Raw genomic sequence first — 16519 nt, 5'->3', positions numbered from 1 at the left:
AGTTCTTGTCAAGCCTGAGGGCGCGATGGGGCTGGCTGAGGAACTTTAATGACTGTCCTGACCGACTGGTCGGGAGAGAGTTGAGCGTCCGCATCCGAGGACTGACCATGAGGAGAAGAAGAAGAGCGGAGGCGTTGTGCCGGTTGGATAGGGGAGGATCTCCTGGAGGAGGCCACGGAGGAGGGGACGTCCTTCTTAGAAGAAGCTGAGGAGGACGACCTCTGAATCATTCGCTTCTTTGCTTGAGGTTGCTTTGACGCGACCCTTAGCGATTTACCCGGCGTCGGTGGAATCGGGCACACAGCTGCCGAGTCAGACTGGGCTCATCTGGATTCCTCCTGGGCCCTCTTAAAGGCAATCTTCATGGCGGAAGAAGATGGCGGCGAAGCCAGGCGGGATCGAGTGGAAATGGCCGAAGTCACCGAACTCGAGGTCGATGAATGGCCCATCTTGCCCGACCGGGTCGAAACAGTGGCTGTAGTCACCATGCAGGGCGGTTTGGTCAATTTAGCTCTCGAAGTTTTCGAGGCCTTGGATGATACCGACGGAGTAGGCCTGGATGCCATCGAGGCCGAAGTGGAAGTAGAAGCTTCGGGAGCAAGGGTCTTCTCGTAGAGAGCTGCTCGGAGTCTCGCAGCCCTATTTCTCCGGGCCTGAGCTGTAAAGGCTAGGCAAAAACGGCAGGTACCGACGACGTGACTTTCACCGAAGCAGAAAAGGCACTTAGCATGGCCGTCGGAGTCTGGAATCTTAGCGGCACATTGAGTGCACCTCTTGAAACGCGTAGTCGACATAGGAACGAAGAGTCCGAAGTGAGCTTTGCGGCGGAAAAAAAGGAACTGGGGAGTGAGGCGGGGTTACCGCCAAATTTCAAACTTTAGCTTGGAAGAGTATCCGTTGGAGCCTGCGCAGGCGCAGCCTCTCCATTAGTGTGCATTCACAGAGTACACGAAGAAAAAATAATGTATATTGAGACAAGACTTGTACGGCAAAAGTTTGTTAATTGAATGGATGCATCAATAAAATATAAATATATAAACAAAGTAATATGAAATCTTGATTTTTGATTTTGCACATAGGCTATAGTTGTGTTGTCTTTTTGTTTACATTCTTTTGCTTGCTTTCTTACATTTAGGTACAAGGCTGAAAGAACAATTTTGCCTACCAACTTGTGTATTCTTTTTTGAAAATGGCAATGTTGGCAGCATTGTTATACTTCAGGTCCCCCTGGACTTAGGGAGACGTGTGGTAGCTCATTTGCAAAAAAAAAAAGTGTTTTGCCTGCAAAAACATGTCCTTGGCACCTTGAAAAGCATGGAAAGATAATTGCCTGAAATCCGAGAAAACTTGTGCCAGCCACTGTAACCAATGGATGGCACAGCCCAGAAAGTCCACAAAGCTATTTTTGGCCTGAAAGACCATTTGTGGGACAGCTGGCCCAAAATATTAAAAATTGCACAGAAATCAAACAATAAAGAGTCACACAGCCCACTTCCAGTTTCCTTGATGGACAAACAGATGTTTGCATGCTCACCAAATCTCCTAACCATTCTTCTCAGAAGATTTTGATGTGTTGGGATATATAGATCTTGCCTTTAAAAATAAGTTTTTTTTGTTAAAATAACTGCTGTCTAATGGGCATGGAGCACCTCGATAGCTGGATGTTTTTATTCAATTAATCATTTAAACACAGTAGACAAATTACTGTTCACTTTTAAACAACTGTAAATGTCTTAAGAGCAAAAGATACACCTCATTCAGGTGAATTATCAGAGTAAAGGCAATTTACAAGATAAATTAGCAAAGTGTGAGCTATGTGCTCATGGTGTACCTATCTCATTCTGACCATTATCACATAATCTTTCTTCAACATTGCTTGTTCATTAAACATGTAAAGATTTCAAATTGTTAATTAAAACACAAATATATAATGTATTACATCTTGCATCTTTTCTCATTGGGGAGATGTTTCTGTACACTTTTCCTATCTAGTTCTCTGATGCTGTAGGCCAACACACTTTATCTAGGGCTGAAAAGGGTAAAACACTACATCTCCTTGCCATTAATTAATTAACTGTCATTAATGCAAGATGTTTAAAAAACATCAAGGTAGTTCTAGCTATTCCCTAAACCCTTTATATACTAAGACATCTTAGAAAAACTCAGTATAGAGACAACTGATGATGAGGGAGCAGCACAGCCAGGCTATAATTTCTTATTCACATTTGCCAGCCTGCTGCCAAACACAATTTTTCAGTTCTGACATCATAGTTAAGTTTTTTTAAGCATGGTTGGGTACGATGCCTACAATGAACCATAACGTTTTCTTGACTTTCTTGAAATATATGCTAAAAACTGTATTTTCTCAGTGCTTATGTTATAGAGCCACGGTAACCCCCTGTCAGGACCCAGGCTGCAGAGCACCAATAACCTTGCACAGAGGCCAGAATCTATCTAATATCTTTATTAAGGAAATATATAAAATCAATAAAAACAAGTGAAGAATAAAGTTCAGAAGTAGACCTTTAAGATAAGGTCAAATATAGTCCAGAAATGTATTGTCCAATATAAGATATTAGAGTTCAAAGTTATAATCCACTTGACCGAAACACACACTTTGCCAAGCAATAGTGTGGGGAAATAACAAGGTCTTTATAGTCCAATGAAGCTTGACAACCAGGCTGGAAATAAACTTGATTCTTGACTTGACCCAAGACTTAAAAACGAGGCAAACTTGAAGCATGAAACAATAGTCCGTGGCAAACCGTGAGACGAGGCAAGACTTGAAACTTGATCCGGGAAGCAGGGAACAGGGATTACGAAGTCCACACACGATCTCTCTCCTCAAGCTGATCAATTGCAAAGTTTCCCTTGCAACAAACACCTATATTGGGTCTCGTTTTCCCGCCAACAGAGCTCTTTCCCTAGAGAACGAGAAGCGAAACCCAACTCTGTCCAGATGCATGACTCCTTAGAATTTCCCAAGGGAAGCAGACCTAATCATCCAGTTGTTTGGCAGCGATTCTCAGGCTTCGGCGATTAGCTTCTCTGACTCCTCTATCTCTAGTATAATTGTCCCTCCGGGAAAACGGGGGGGAGTTCTGCCCAAGGCTTGTTTGGCTGAATTCTTGAGGGCAAACATCCTCCAGGTGGAGAGGCTCCGGCTCTGGCTGAACCGGCAAAAATCCCATGTTTTCCTCTTCGTCTGCCACAATAGTACTAGGAACAGGACTACAAGGCCCATGAGTCATCACACACCCCTCTCTCCAAAGGATTTATAGTTCACCAAGAGACAACCATTAAATATATTTTTATTTTTTATTAAAAACCTTTTCTGGAGGTCCAAAGTTGTAAAAATTTAAGCTTTAGAAGATTGGGAACAGATCTAGCAGCAGTTGTACTCCATGAACTATATTGTTTCTAACCTTTTAAATAAATTGCATCTATTTAATGATTTCTGTATGATTTGTGTCTTTACTGTATGAATTTCTTATATGAAATATATGAAATGTATAAATGTTTCTTAGATATGTATGAGAATGTAACCTAAAGACAACCACCTCTTTGTGACCGTTTAGACAATTACCTGAGAGCAGAAACGTTGAACAACCCCCTCTATCTGCCTGCCAAGCCAGACAGCTATCAAGACTATCAAGATGTGTATATAAAGATAGATGATCCTCTTTATCAACAAGATAAGTTCAAGGTATTTGCTCACCTAACCTGAGGCTGAGAGTCTGCCGAAACTTTATTCACTGCTTTCCTGCCTTCTTTTCCAGATATGTTCTGGATACTGTCTGTCTGTCTCACACATTCACACTTGAAGGGAAAAGGGTCTTCTTCTTAAAGAAGGGTTTTAAGATCAAGTCAAGGGGCTGCTGTAGTTCTAGCTTTGAATACATTTTCAATCAGTTCTAAGGATTTTAACTGTTAATTTTTAATTAATACCATTGATGTTTAATTCTATTTTGTTTGTATATTTTTGGATTTTAAAATGTATTGAAATGCTTTTAATGTAAACTGGTTTAAATCTCCTTTGTGGAGAGAAAAAGTGGGGTATAAATAACAACAACAACAACAATAATAATAGTAATAATAATAATAATAATAATAATAACACATTTTTTAAAAAAAAGCATTGGATAAATCAGACAGATCAATCAACAGCTGCTGATTTCACCGGACATCAATTTGTACTAGTTGGTCTACCCCTCCCCAGCCCCAGGGGAAGGACCTTTCTAATTATAAGACTGTTTTCATTTATATTTCTGTGGGGAATCTTATGTGTGTGGGAGAAGGAGGCAGAAGAAAGCATTAGTGAAGGAAAGGGAGGCAGAAATAATATATTGGAGTAGGCACTGGGTGATACTGTTTGGGCAGTCTCCAAATGTTATGTGTGATAAGATTTTAGTACAAATGAATGCTGTAATCCTTGAATGGTTCCAGAGGTACAAAAGGAAGGAGAACAATTCTGACTGAAAGGCATTTTTAGAATGCTGATATTGTAGTGGGAGAAAAGTCTGGTATGGTAACGGAAACAGCCAATGTGGGGCGACAGATCAATGCTTTTATTCAGTTTAAGGCAGTTTAACATGCTCCAAATGTAAACAAGATGAAATAAATTCTATTTTTGTCATTGAAGTAATTCTTCATTCAAAAGGTGGATTTACATGATGCTCCTTAGGGGAAATGTGCTTAGAATGAAGTCCTTAAAATTACCCAACACAAATGCCACATGTGTCGGTCACTTTGAACAGCAGTTATTTGAAATTATTTAACCTGTACTTGAAAAAAGTGTAATAAGGAAACTATTTGTGATTTGAGAATCTCATCAACAAGCTGCTTCAAAATAATTATTATGAGAAGAGCAGCCCTTTCACAATTACATAACAGACAACTTTACTCCAACTCCAACTCTGTTAACCAATGAGCTACAAATATATTAGCAATTTACGTCTGGCCCTTTTAGATACTGCAACATCACTGGTTGCGCTGTGTGGTGACTTCTTCCACCCACTCACATAAAACTATGCCCCTATATTTGCCCAAGTCAGCTTGCTTTTATGTAGAATTAATGAACAGCATCTCAAGGTGAATAGATGATGTGTCTCATAGAGCAATTTTAATACCAAGCACTTCTGCTATGCATTTGATCTAAAGCTTTTTCAAACACATTTAAAAACACCTCTGTGAAAGAACAAGGCATTTGTTCTCTTATCTCTAAGAACTTCAAACCAAAGCATTAACATGTGGTTTTAAAAGCAAACTTAGGCACAAGCAGAAAAATCAACAGCAGATCTAGGCCTGAAAAGCTCATAGTTTTAAACTAACGTTGTAACCAGAATGACTTTTTTTAGATACCCAAACTATTTATTAAGATTCCTGACATGTTTTACTTCAATATGATCCAGTAATTTTGCACATAGGCATAACCTATTCTTTTGCAATCACCTGAACAGAGAAATTCTTGGCCATGTTTCAGTGAATATCGTAAGCCTCATAATCATGGCAGAATAAAAGTGTTGTTGAACCACACAATACCTCCCTGCATTATTTGGAGAACATAGTGCCCTATAATGCTAATATAACCAAACAAAGTCAAATAATAATATACTTAGTTTTAAAATACAAGACCCGAGATACTGAAAACAATTTAAAAGACTGTGAAATTAATAATCACTCTGAATGACATTTAGAGGATCTCAAAGATGTCAAGCAACACTCCTAAAGGACAGAAATAAAGAATAAGTGTTACCACCTAGATCCTGGCCTCCTCTCAGGTTAACCCATGGTTTGAGTATTCAAGAAACAACTGCTGCAAATGACCTCAAAACATAAGTTAATTGGTTCAGAAGATTTCGTTACTTCAGAAACTATCTCCCAACTCATACAAAGCTTTATAATCAAGTACTTCTTACTGTTGATATGTTCCTTCAAAATGATGGACTTATGACAATCTTATTCTAGATTTTTTTTTGGCAACAATGGGACACTGGGACATCCAGTAACAAATATTCAGAGGAAGTTTTCCATTTCATTGTTCTAAATTGGAAAGAGTGTGCCTTGTTAAAGATCACCTTTTAGGTTTCCATAATTGAGCAGGAATTTGATCCCTTGGTTCCCAAAGGTTCAACATTCAAACCATTGCACCCTGCTGGCTCCCTTAGTTCCAATTCTTTCACATTAATATTCATGCTTTTCACATTAATATTTATGCCTCTTCTGTGATTGTTTAACTCTCCCATCTTTCTCCCTCGTAACATTGCCCATACTGAAAATGCTGCTTCCAAATAACTGGAAATAGTATGTTTATATCAAAATATCTATTCTCTAATGTAGTCTTAGATTTTTATAGGCATTGCTGAATATTACATGCTATGCATATAAATTTCCCCATTCATTTCAATAGAAGCAATTACTTTGTCCATTAAATTGAATGGGAAAGTCCTCTGCATCAGAATGACCAAATACAAATGGGGGAAAATACACCAAATTGGATTTCAGTTTCTTCTCTCTCCTCCATACTGAACTGTTGTTATTACTGAAATAATTTTCTTCTAAATAGGAACTTAAACCAGCATCACTGTTCTTTCTTGTTTCAGGGTAAATTATCATCCTTCAGTTATTTTCAACTTGCTGGCAAAAAACAATAACATTATAAATTTTTACCTTTATAAAAACAACATGAATCCAACATGAAAGAGACAGAGAGAGATGAAAACTTCTAATGCTATATTGGCAAAGTGTCACAATTTTTGTAAGGAAACAAAAACTGAAAATGGGATAGATTTTGTAGCAAACATAAGGAAGTGTATTACAAAAGTCATTTTCTTGAGTCACATTATTAAGAACTTAGCAGCATATCTGAAATATAATATGTAAAACACTGACATTTTCAGTGGGTATTATCATACATACATTATAGGATATTAAATCTGCCTCAAGAAAGTCACACTTAAACAATGAACTTTGTGCTAGAACTTCAAGTCTCTTATTAGAAGCAGCTTCTGTAAAATTAATAATTTCTGATTCTAACATAAAAATACTTAAATTACAGATTCTGAATTACTACAATTTATTTTTAAGAGCTAATTACTAATTTAAAAACTAGAAATATTTTAAAGGCCTTTTAAAAATGTTTGCCTCACAATTTCAATTGCTCACAGACTAGCTTTATGGCATTACTAGAAACATCACAGCACGCTTTATGGAGTCTTGATCTGGTCCAAAAGAACTCTTATTACTTATCTAAAGAATTCAATTCAATTGTTTATAAAGCAGGGATCTGTGAGTGTTTCTATTCCAGAAATAATTTACAGCAAGCATCTGATAAAACTTTGTAATGAAGCTACAAATTACAAACAGTAGGAAGCTAGCAACACACTGAGAAACGTATGTTCTAATGGGTTTCCTCACCTAGATCCTATGTACGTATCTATACATCTTTATAGGCAAGCTGTTATGTAGATATACAGACACTACATCTCAAGATATGTGGCGGTAAATACTCACTGGCATTCCTCCTACCTATATGAGCACTATCAGTGTGATTCAAAAGGGAAATTTCTTCCAGAACTGAGTATGCATACCTCATCTCAGTGTATGAATGAAGATGATGTGGTTCCATAATCAGAATATTCAGAAGATTGACAGCACTCTTTTCTATGCATGGATATTTCCCTAGAGGTCCACAGCAGGATGATAAACAAGAACAGTGAGGAATCCTGGGCTCTTTATAATTTTTTTTAAAATAAAAAAAAATCTATCACAAACTTCCTTGAGTCAGAGCCTACTACATGTCCTTCTCCCATTGTTCTTCATTAGTAGCAGAGTATGGACACCCAGACTATTCTCTCAGGCTATCAATAGATAAATGTATGGCTGCACTTGTGTGTCCGTATCTCCACTGAAGTCCATAAAATTTAAAGATACCAAAAGTCACATGTGCATGGAAATATTTCTAGCAAGAGTCATAATATGTTTCCTGAAAGGAAAAATACAGTTGGTCCTCCAAATTTGCAGCTTCAGCTTTTGCAAACTTGATTATTTGTGGACTCGATTAGTATGTTCTCTCTAGGAATCTCCAGATCTTAAAGTATTATTCTACAGTAAATTTCTGGTGGACGCTCACAACAGAGTTATATGGGGATTCTTAGAGAGTTGTTCTGTCCAATAAAAAGAAAAGAGTGGGGGAAGGGTTGCACTTTTGTGGGTGTTTTGTGTCCCTATCACCCCATAGGTGGGGCTCCCTGTATTATGTTTTCCCCCAACACTAATTTATTTCTCAAAAGGGCAACTTGATGCTGTACAACTTAATACAAAGAAATCAGGCATATCCTCTCCTTATTTTGTGCTAGTCTACTACAGTGCACCTTCTAATGCAACTTCAGTGTTAAATTCCCCCCCCCCCCAAAAAAAAAAAGAGGTACGATCAAAAGATGCCCATCCCTTGTGGTCACCTTCCAGACTTTAGATTTAATGGGTGTTCAGAGAAGGCCCCTGTTTTTCGTTTTTTGGACACAGGTAGATAGAAAGGACCTTCCTTGAGACAGTGCCCTGACTTTGGAATAGTTTTCAAACGGACACTGGCTCTGCCCTCTTTTTGGCACCAAATGAAAACAGCCCAGAGATATTTTTATATTCTAAAGCGTTAACTGTCAGAATGTTAAGTCACATTCTTAATTTTTAGATTGCTTATATTTTGCTGCTTGAATAATTTTATGCCTCATCTTGTAACATTATTGTTGCCATTATACTGCATGTGTTTTTATAATTTCATGTACACTCTCCTGAGATCCCTTGCAGACGAAGCAAGAAATGCCTGAATAAATATATGTGCGAAGAAGCATTCCTTAAGGTACTGAGGTCCCAAACTGATTATACTTCTAGGTAGATATATTTACAACGGCACTGTAAGCAATCTTTTTCTTCAAGAACTATGCTTTTTTCTCTCCACATTGTTGCTAAAAACGAATTTCCACCTGTCAAAATTAAACTGAGCTAAGCAAAACATTACAGAAAAACCACAAGTGTTTTAGAAACATCTCACCTCGTACTTTTACACTGTTTCTTGGGATCCACATTAGAAGAATTCAGGTATGCTGCCCAGGGACACGTTGTGTTCATTATCTTCTTGCTTGCTCTCTAGATACTAGTACAGATATCACATTGTACCGAAACTAACAGAAGAGGGTATTCAGAGATATAGTTCATTGCCCTTTGTCAGCTACCACCAAAGCCACAATACAGAGGCTATTTATCATTCTGCTGCAAAAACCCAACTAAATACAGTATTATTACTATTATTTGTTAGTCAGTTGCTTTTTTAACATACCAAGCACGTCCGAGAAACCCTGTCAGTGAGAGCAGTATGAGAAGAAAAACCAATTAGATTTACTGTACCATCCAGTACAAGTGATTCCATATGGTAGGAGCCAGAGCAACATTATTCTACATTTTCAATTACCACCAAATACATTGATTGTAAAAGAAGGACCTTGGACCATTTAGAAAATATCTCATAGACTACTATTGGAGCATATGCCTTGGGGCTACCCAGCATTTCTGTGAGCCTTCAGATTTAACACAGGACAAAAAGAGTATACATGACAATGAACACTTCTCTCATATTTTATGTCACTGACTGTTGCAAGAAAACTTAGTAGCTAGAGTGTTCATTTCTCATAAAGTTAAGTCTGTGAGTTTTAAGCAGCTGCTCTGGGCTGTGGAATGTCCTTCTACGTAAACCTGTTATTGAATCATCAAGAGACTATGTTTTAATTCATACATTAATACACTGGAGCCTCCGATGGTGCAGCAGGTTAAACCACTGAGCTGCTAAACCTGCTGACCAAAAGGTTGGTGGTTCAAATCTGGGGAGTGGGGCGAGCTCCCGTTGTTAGCCCCAGCTTCTGCCAACCTAGCAATTCTAAAACATGCAAATATGAGTAGATCAATAGATACTGCTTCGGCGGGAAGCTCCATGCAGTCATGCCGGCCACATGATCTTGGAGGTGTCTGATGTCAGGGGCAAATCTTTACCTTCACTATGTTTTCATATCACATTTTTTCGTATTTTACCTTTGCTATGTATTTAAAACCTGTACCTATTTCTATTTGCAACACTTTTAATCTTTTTGTGAACCTATGTCCCAATTCTTGGAGAAAAGCAGAATGTATTTTCAATGCATAAATAAACTAAAAAGAACCTGAACTATTACAAAAACCAAAAGTGTGCAAATGGCTTCCCGTTATGACAGCATACATATAGTTGGATTGCCCAATTACATGTTCAATCTTCTCCCCTAATCTCCCAGTCAAAATAAAGTTGTAAATATTTAGGAGCAAAAACAACTTCCTTGCCTTTCTACCATACTATAGCAAATCATTATTCTGTCATTGTTTGTCGAAGGGAATAAAGCCAAAAAGAGAAACCATTTTCCAGATATTATTCTACATAAATCTTCTTCCTAGGAAGCACTCTAATGTTAAAGTGACAGGGTTCAGAAAGAAAAATCACAAGGGACTCAATGCTTGAACACAGTTGAACACCTCTGAACACAAATACCTCTGTAATAATTTAATGAGTCTTTTCCCAGGGCAATCATGCTTCAGCAATTTGAGGGAAGGTTATTCTAAGAGATGGGAAGCCTTCTGTATTCAACCTTAGAAAAAAGACACTTTACCCGCATCCAATTTCTTCTAGAAGATGCAGCATTCCGTGTACCTAGGGCCCATCCACATAGACATATAACCCAGAACATCAAGGCAGAATAACCCACAATATCTACTTTGAACTTGAATATCTGAGTCCACGCTGCCATATATCCCCATTCAAAGCAGATAATGTGGGATTTTATTCAGCTGTGAGGAAGGGGCTCTAGCCAATACTCATTCTTGCTCTTTGATATTTTTGCTGCAACCAGTAAAATACAGCTATTCTTTTGGAAGGAAATCCGACAGTACCATAATATGACTATACAAACAGATTCTTAAATTATTTATTCATTGTATTTACATGAAAAGCCTCCCGCACCCTGCCCCCAAAATACCATTAAAGTCAAGGCACAAGGGGGTTCCAGTTGGTCAACTATCCCAAAGCTGACCAAGCCAAGACCTCCTTAGTTTCTTGAAGATGACTGCATCATATGTCCTCCTAAATGACCAAGGAATGGCCATATGCAGGAATCACTAGTACATTCCACTGCCAAATATACCATATTAATATGGAAAGGTACAAAATTACTTACTGGATTTCTTCACTTCTAAGACACACTTTTTCCCTATATAAACATCTCTAAAAATGGGGTTCATTACAAGCGTATTTTACGCATTTTTGTTGTTACTGAAATTTACTGTGTCTTATCATTGATGGTATCTTATAATTTAAAAAAATACAGCAATTGGAAAGCAGAGAAACAGTCCCTGTAACTACAGAGGTAACCACGCTTACTTCAATACACCTTGCTAATAGTATTGCCGCCAACCTAATCATTCAGCTTTAGCACTTAAGTGTTTTAGTATCTCTAACTCAATGTAATTTACATTACTGTAATCAATACTTTAGAATTTACTTTACTGGCAAAAGAAAAACTTCAACACACACATTGATCTTTTCCATTTCTAACATAGGAGCAAGGCAACAGCCAGAGAGAAGAAAGCAATTCCAATGACATAGCCTGCATAAATGTTATTTTTAAAGCACATACTAATTTCGGGTTAGATAGATCAACAGGAGGGAGCAAGAGGAAGCAAATCTTCATATTAGCTCATGGACATAGTTATATGCCTTTGCATGTCAGGAGTGAACACACAGCAAATGGAGCATTTCCATGTGCAAGTGAAAATTGATTACTAAAGCTTGGTGATAAAGCTTCAGTGAAGACACCTTTTCCCCATGATAACTCTTTCAGGGGTGAATTTCCTTCCTAGGGATAGATTTCTCTCACTTCCTGTTGTCTCACCCCCATCCTTAACTATGAGTAATTTCTAAGTTGGATATTTGTAGCTTGGGGACTGCATGTACATGTAAATGACATCTTCCAACAGACTCAATGACCCCTTGTATTGACCTCTTTGTATTTGGAACCACATTGACATACCAAAGAATGTTGTAAAAGTGTAAAATCAAAATGCTTTATTTAAAACAAGTTGTTTTCATGTTATAGACTGTAAGATTGAATGTATTATAATGCACAAAGTAATCAAATACTTGGCGGAGTGAATCCATTGAAATAGATTATGGATCACAGATGAGCACAAGGTACAACTCAAGGGTGTATTGGATGCATCTGTACTAAAATGAATGCAGTTTTAATTTCTATGGTTCAATGTTATGAAATCCTGACAGTTGTAGTTTGACGAGGAAACAAAACTCTGGCAGAGAAAGCTAACCACCTTCTAAAATACAACTCCCATGATCCCAGAGCATTGAGCCATGGATGTAAACATCGCTTACAAACCTTCAATATAGATGCACCTATGGTTTCATTCATGTTGTCTTCAGTACAAGATGCATATGAACCAGAATCAGCTAAAATACTTTAATTTCTGTCCTGCACCTATTTACAAAAAACTTTTAAAAAATCAGCTATAAGCTGATTTTTAACAACTTGTCAAACACAAATGGTATCCTTCTCCAATTAGAGCTTAAACTCTAGTACACGTGAAAACAATTCATGTGAATGTAAATATTTTTATTGTATCGTATGCTATTGTTCCGAATGCTAAAACATTTTGCCAGAACTAAATATTACTGCTACTTTAAACAACCAAGTCATGAAGAGCAAACATTCATAAAGCAGATATAAGAAACCTATAATTGCGAGTGATTAAAGACAGCCAAAAGTAATAGTTTCTAAATCTTAACTATTACAAATTCACACTGGTAGTTTAAAACATTTTACTACAAGTCCTGGATGATTAAAAATAGTAAGATATCTCTCACACACAAGACTGCACCCATATTTAACTATTCGTTCATTTGAAATATGAATACTTGTCAATCATGCCTATTCATAAGATTATAAAAAAACTAAGGTAAATGTTCTGATTAAAAAAAATAAAAAGAGTCAACAAATTGACTCCAACAATATGCAAATTCAATTAAAAGTTAAGGGGGGAAAGGAACTGCAGGGTAACTCAATTCATATTTATTTAGAAGTAGGTCCCACTATGTTGCATGGTGCTTCTTATGCCTAGAAAACATATACAGAATATTTCTCTCATTATTTCTTGATTATCAGCAGTGAGGAAGCTTTATAGGAAGTGAAAGAGTAACAACCATGTGCTTAACATTATTCTCTTTAAAAAAGAAGCAGTAAGAACTGACCTCTACAGCAATTAACATATAGTTAAAAGAACAGGTGGATCCCTTCATAACCTTCAAAGCCTCCTTCAATTGCCTTCAGTTGGGGAAAGGAGGGACAAATGGGTGTGTGCAACACAAACGAAAATTAAGATACAAGGTATCATCTTGAATATATTCATAAACTGAGGACCAAAAGAGTAAGAATGGTCAGGCAATCCACAGTAAATTATCTTGAATGTGTAACCTAAGTAGCCCTTGCCCTCCAGTCATCTACCATGCTACAAACAGCTTGCATAATTGCTAGGATTCTCCTCCCATGCATGTGCATAGTATGTATATGTATGTGTGTGAGAGAGATTCCCAACCATTGTACTCTAGATGTGAATTACAGCTGCAGTTTCAGCTAGCATCATGGTCACTGGACAAATCAAACGGGGGGAGATGGGAGTAATGGTTGATCAAATTTAGAATACACCAAATTAGAGGCAGGCAATACTGACATGGGTAAGGAAAACTGCGCCCAAGGAATACATTCGCTCAACTGAGAAAGAAGAGCTATACAGATGTGTCAGCATTGAACAGGGGAGGTGGTTATTTATTTCGTGTCAAAAGCATTGCGTAATAAATAAATTTAAAAGTGATGAAATAAAGGAAATCACAAGCAACTAAATAGTTTTAGACCAAAAGCGGGCAACAGCGACCGCATTGTCTGTAGCTTTAAACAACTCCTCCTCCGTACATGAGTCAGGACATTGTGAGCAAGCATACATATGTGGAGTTGTTTGTTCTGCTCCACAGTCACACAAGGCGGAGGATTCCTCCAAGTAGTGCCATCTTCTCAGGTTGTCTTTTGATTTGCCCACTCCGCTTCTCAGTCTATTTAGGGACTTCCAGGTTGCCCATTCTTGGTTTGCCCCTGGAGGAAGACCCTCATGGGGGGGGCATCCAGTTGGAATTGCCTGGTTTAGCTGCCCAGAGGGACACTCTTGCTGTTGCTGGAGGAACATCAAGAGGCGTGGTGGTTCTCATGAAGCCCTTCCTTGATTTAAATCTAGTGGGAGGAGGCTGATAGTCATGCAGTGGATGGCTTTCACAATGTTCAACCTTATTTCTCTCTCAGTTAGCAACTTCCTGTCGCACGTCAGGAGGGGCAATGCCAGCTAACTTGTAGAGTTTATCAACAGGTGTAGGTTTAAGGCATCCTGTGATTATTCTGCATGTTTCGTTCAGAGCTATGTCCACCTGCTTCACATGGGCAGACTTGTGCCAGACAGGACAGGCGTACTCAGCAGTTGAGTAAGAAAAGGCCAGGGCTGATGTTCTTATTAATTGTTGGTCTGCACCCCATGCACTGCCAGTAAGTTTCTGCAGGATGTTGTTGCGTTCAGCTACTTTGTGCTTGGTGTTTATGCAGTGTTTCCTATATGTTAGTGTTCGGTCTAAGGTGACACCAAAGTATTTAGGATGGAAACCATGTTCGAGCTCTTGGCCTTCCCAAGTAACTTTCAGTTTCCTGTTGGCTTCACGGTTCTGTAAGTGGAAAGCACACACTTGTGTCTTGGAAGGGTTAGGCTTCAGGTGGTTATCTTTGTAGTAGCTGGGGAGATCTTTCAAGGCATTTGTGAGTTGGCTTTCAACTGTTTCAAAATATTTTGCTTGTGTTGTTAGGCCAAGGTCATCAGCATATATAAAGCTTTTTGTGAGTGGTGGTAGTGGCTGATCGTTCGTGAAGATGTTAAACAAAGTTCCAACCCAAAAGCATTGCTTTTAAACTTTTAACAGGGGAGGTGGTGATCAGAACTCATAACTCATGTCATAATTCATAGCAACTCTCTCATTGGTTATTGCTACCCTTGACCTTTCATGAGTTCTTTCCTTGTGTCAGTTCTCTGGAAAGCGTAGGTCACAATGCTACATGTTTTTTTTTCCTTGCATGCACTGAAGAAGAGACATCTTCCATTTTTCTGATGTTGTTGGAAGCAAGCTGTTCTTTTTCTTCACTGCCTAAGCACAAACCATGTTCCATTGCTTTACTACTTGAAGCTCTCCAGCCTGGTTGCCACCTACACACTCAAACTACCTTGAGTATGTAAGTGAAGTATCTATGTAGAATTGGTATTTTACAGTATTACTACTCTCGCTCTCTGAGCCCCATATTCCTTCAAAGCCTTTGAATAGCTGCTTAAGAGTACATGTGATGTTGCTCCTCCCATGACATTAATACAAGGACAAAATGCTAAGTGTAGAGTCCTTTTTGTGCTTTACAGCAGTTTTGTTATGCCAGTATGTTAACTATTATTTTCAGGGAGTTCAACAACAATGGGTAAAGAAAGCCTTTTCTGTTGGGAGGGAATAGTACTCTGCCAGCTCCAGAGCTGACTATGCCATTTTAGGCCTTCATGGCTGTACTGCAGTTTCTTCTTTTCTCCCAGTTAGATAATCCCAGAGCTCAGATACAAGAAGATAAGAAGATCAATGCTATCATTTGCAACATTAGTGGCTGGTTATAAGGCTAATGCCACTCTAGAGTCTGACTGGCTCTCAGTTTGTGGCATGGGGGTAGGAGAGGTGGCTTGAAAGATTGTCTAGCTTTAACCCTAGAATACTAATTCCTCCATCTAGGATTTACCAAATATATTTTCTTCCCTCCCCCCCCCCCCCCCGCAAGATGCTAACTCCTTACAGTAGTAGTAGGAAAGGAGAAATCTTCTTTTTAGTTCCCCCTAATCCTTTCTTTTGTTCCCTAGTAAATCTCAAGGGCAGCAGAAATTTCACCAGTCCTCGCATTCCCCAAGTTTCAAAGTGGGCTAAAGATCAGAAAGGAGGAACAAAGCAAGCTTTCTTTAGAAAGTACTCTAACCATCAACCCTGCAACAAAAAGAGTGACTGATTCATGCACGCCTTTCTCCCATGGGGCCCAGTAGGAGGGAAGCGAGCTAGCATCTCCTTGGAGTGAAAAATATCTCTAAGAAACAGGCACAAGACATCATATCATAAGGTTATCTCATCAGGTTCAAAATGACACCCAGACAGAGCTTTGTGATTTCTCTCTTTCACCAGGGAACCTGGCAAACTGTCACGACCCAGGCAGCAGAGGCACCAATAACCATACACAGAGGCCAGAATCTAACTAATATCTTTATTGAAGGAATATATAAAGTTAATAAAAACAAGTATAGAAAATAGTCCAGAATTAGACCCTTCAGGAAA

At 38.4% G+C, this 16519-nt stretch overlaps 1 protein-coding gene across 2 annotated transcripts in view; it reads right to left on the bottom strand.

Annotated features, from left to right (window-relative positions):
* Positions 1 to 16519, bottom strand: part of slc44a5 (solute carrier family 44 member 5) — a 268997-nt gene that overhangs the window by 224344 nt on the left and 28134 nt on the right. Inside the window, exon 1 of one of the 2 annotated variants that reach the window (XM_062978139.1) lies at positions 9050 to 15957. The exons of the other annotated variant lie outside the window; for it this stretch is intronic. Coding sequence (XP_062834209.1) covers positions 9050 to 9083 — 34 coding nt within the window. The 5' untranslated portion in view covers positions 9084 to 15957. Of the gene's footprint in view, positions 1 to 9049; positions 15958 to 16519 lie in introns of those variants that run through there. 2 annotated transcript variants of the gene reach the window in all.

This window comes from Anolis carolinensis, chromosome 4 (assembly GCF_035594765.1).
Source record: "Anolis carolinensis isolate JA03-04 chromosome 4, rAnoCar3.1.pri, whole genome shotgun sequence".
Lineage (NCBI taxonomy): Eukaryota > Metazoa > Chordata > Lepidosauria > Squamata > Dactyloidae > Anolis > Anolis carolinensis.
This window is presented reverse-complemented; position numbering and strand designations above follow the sequence as displayed.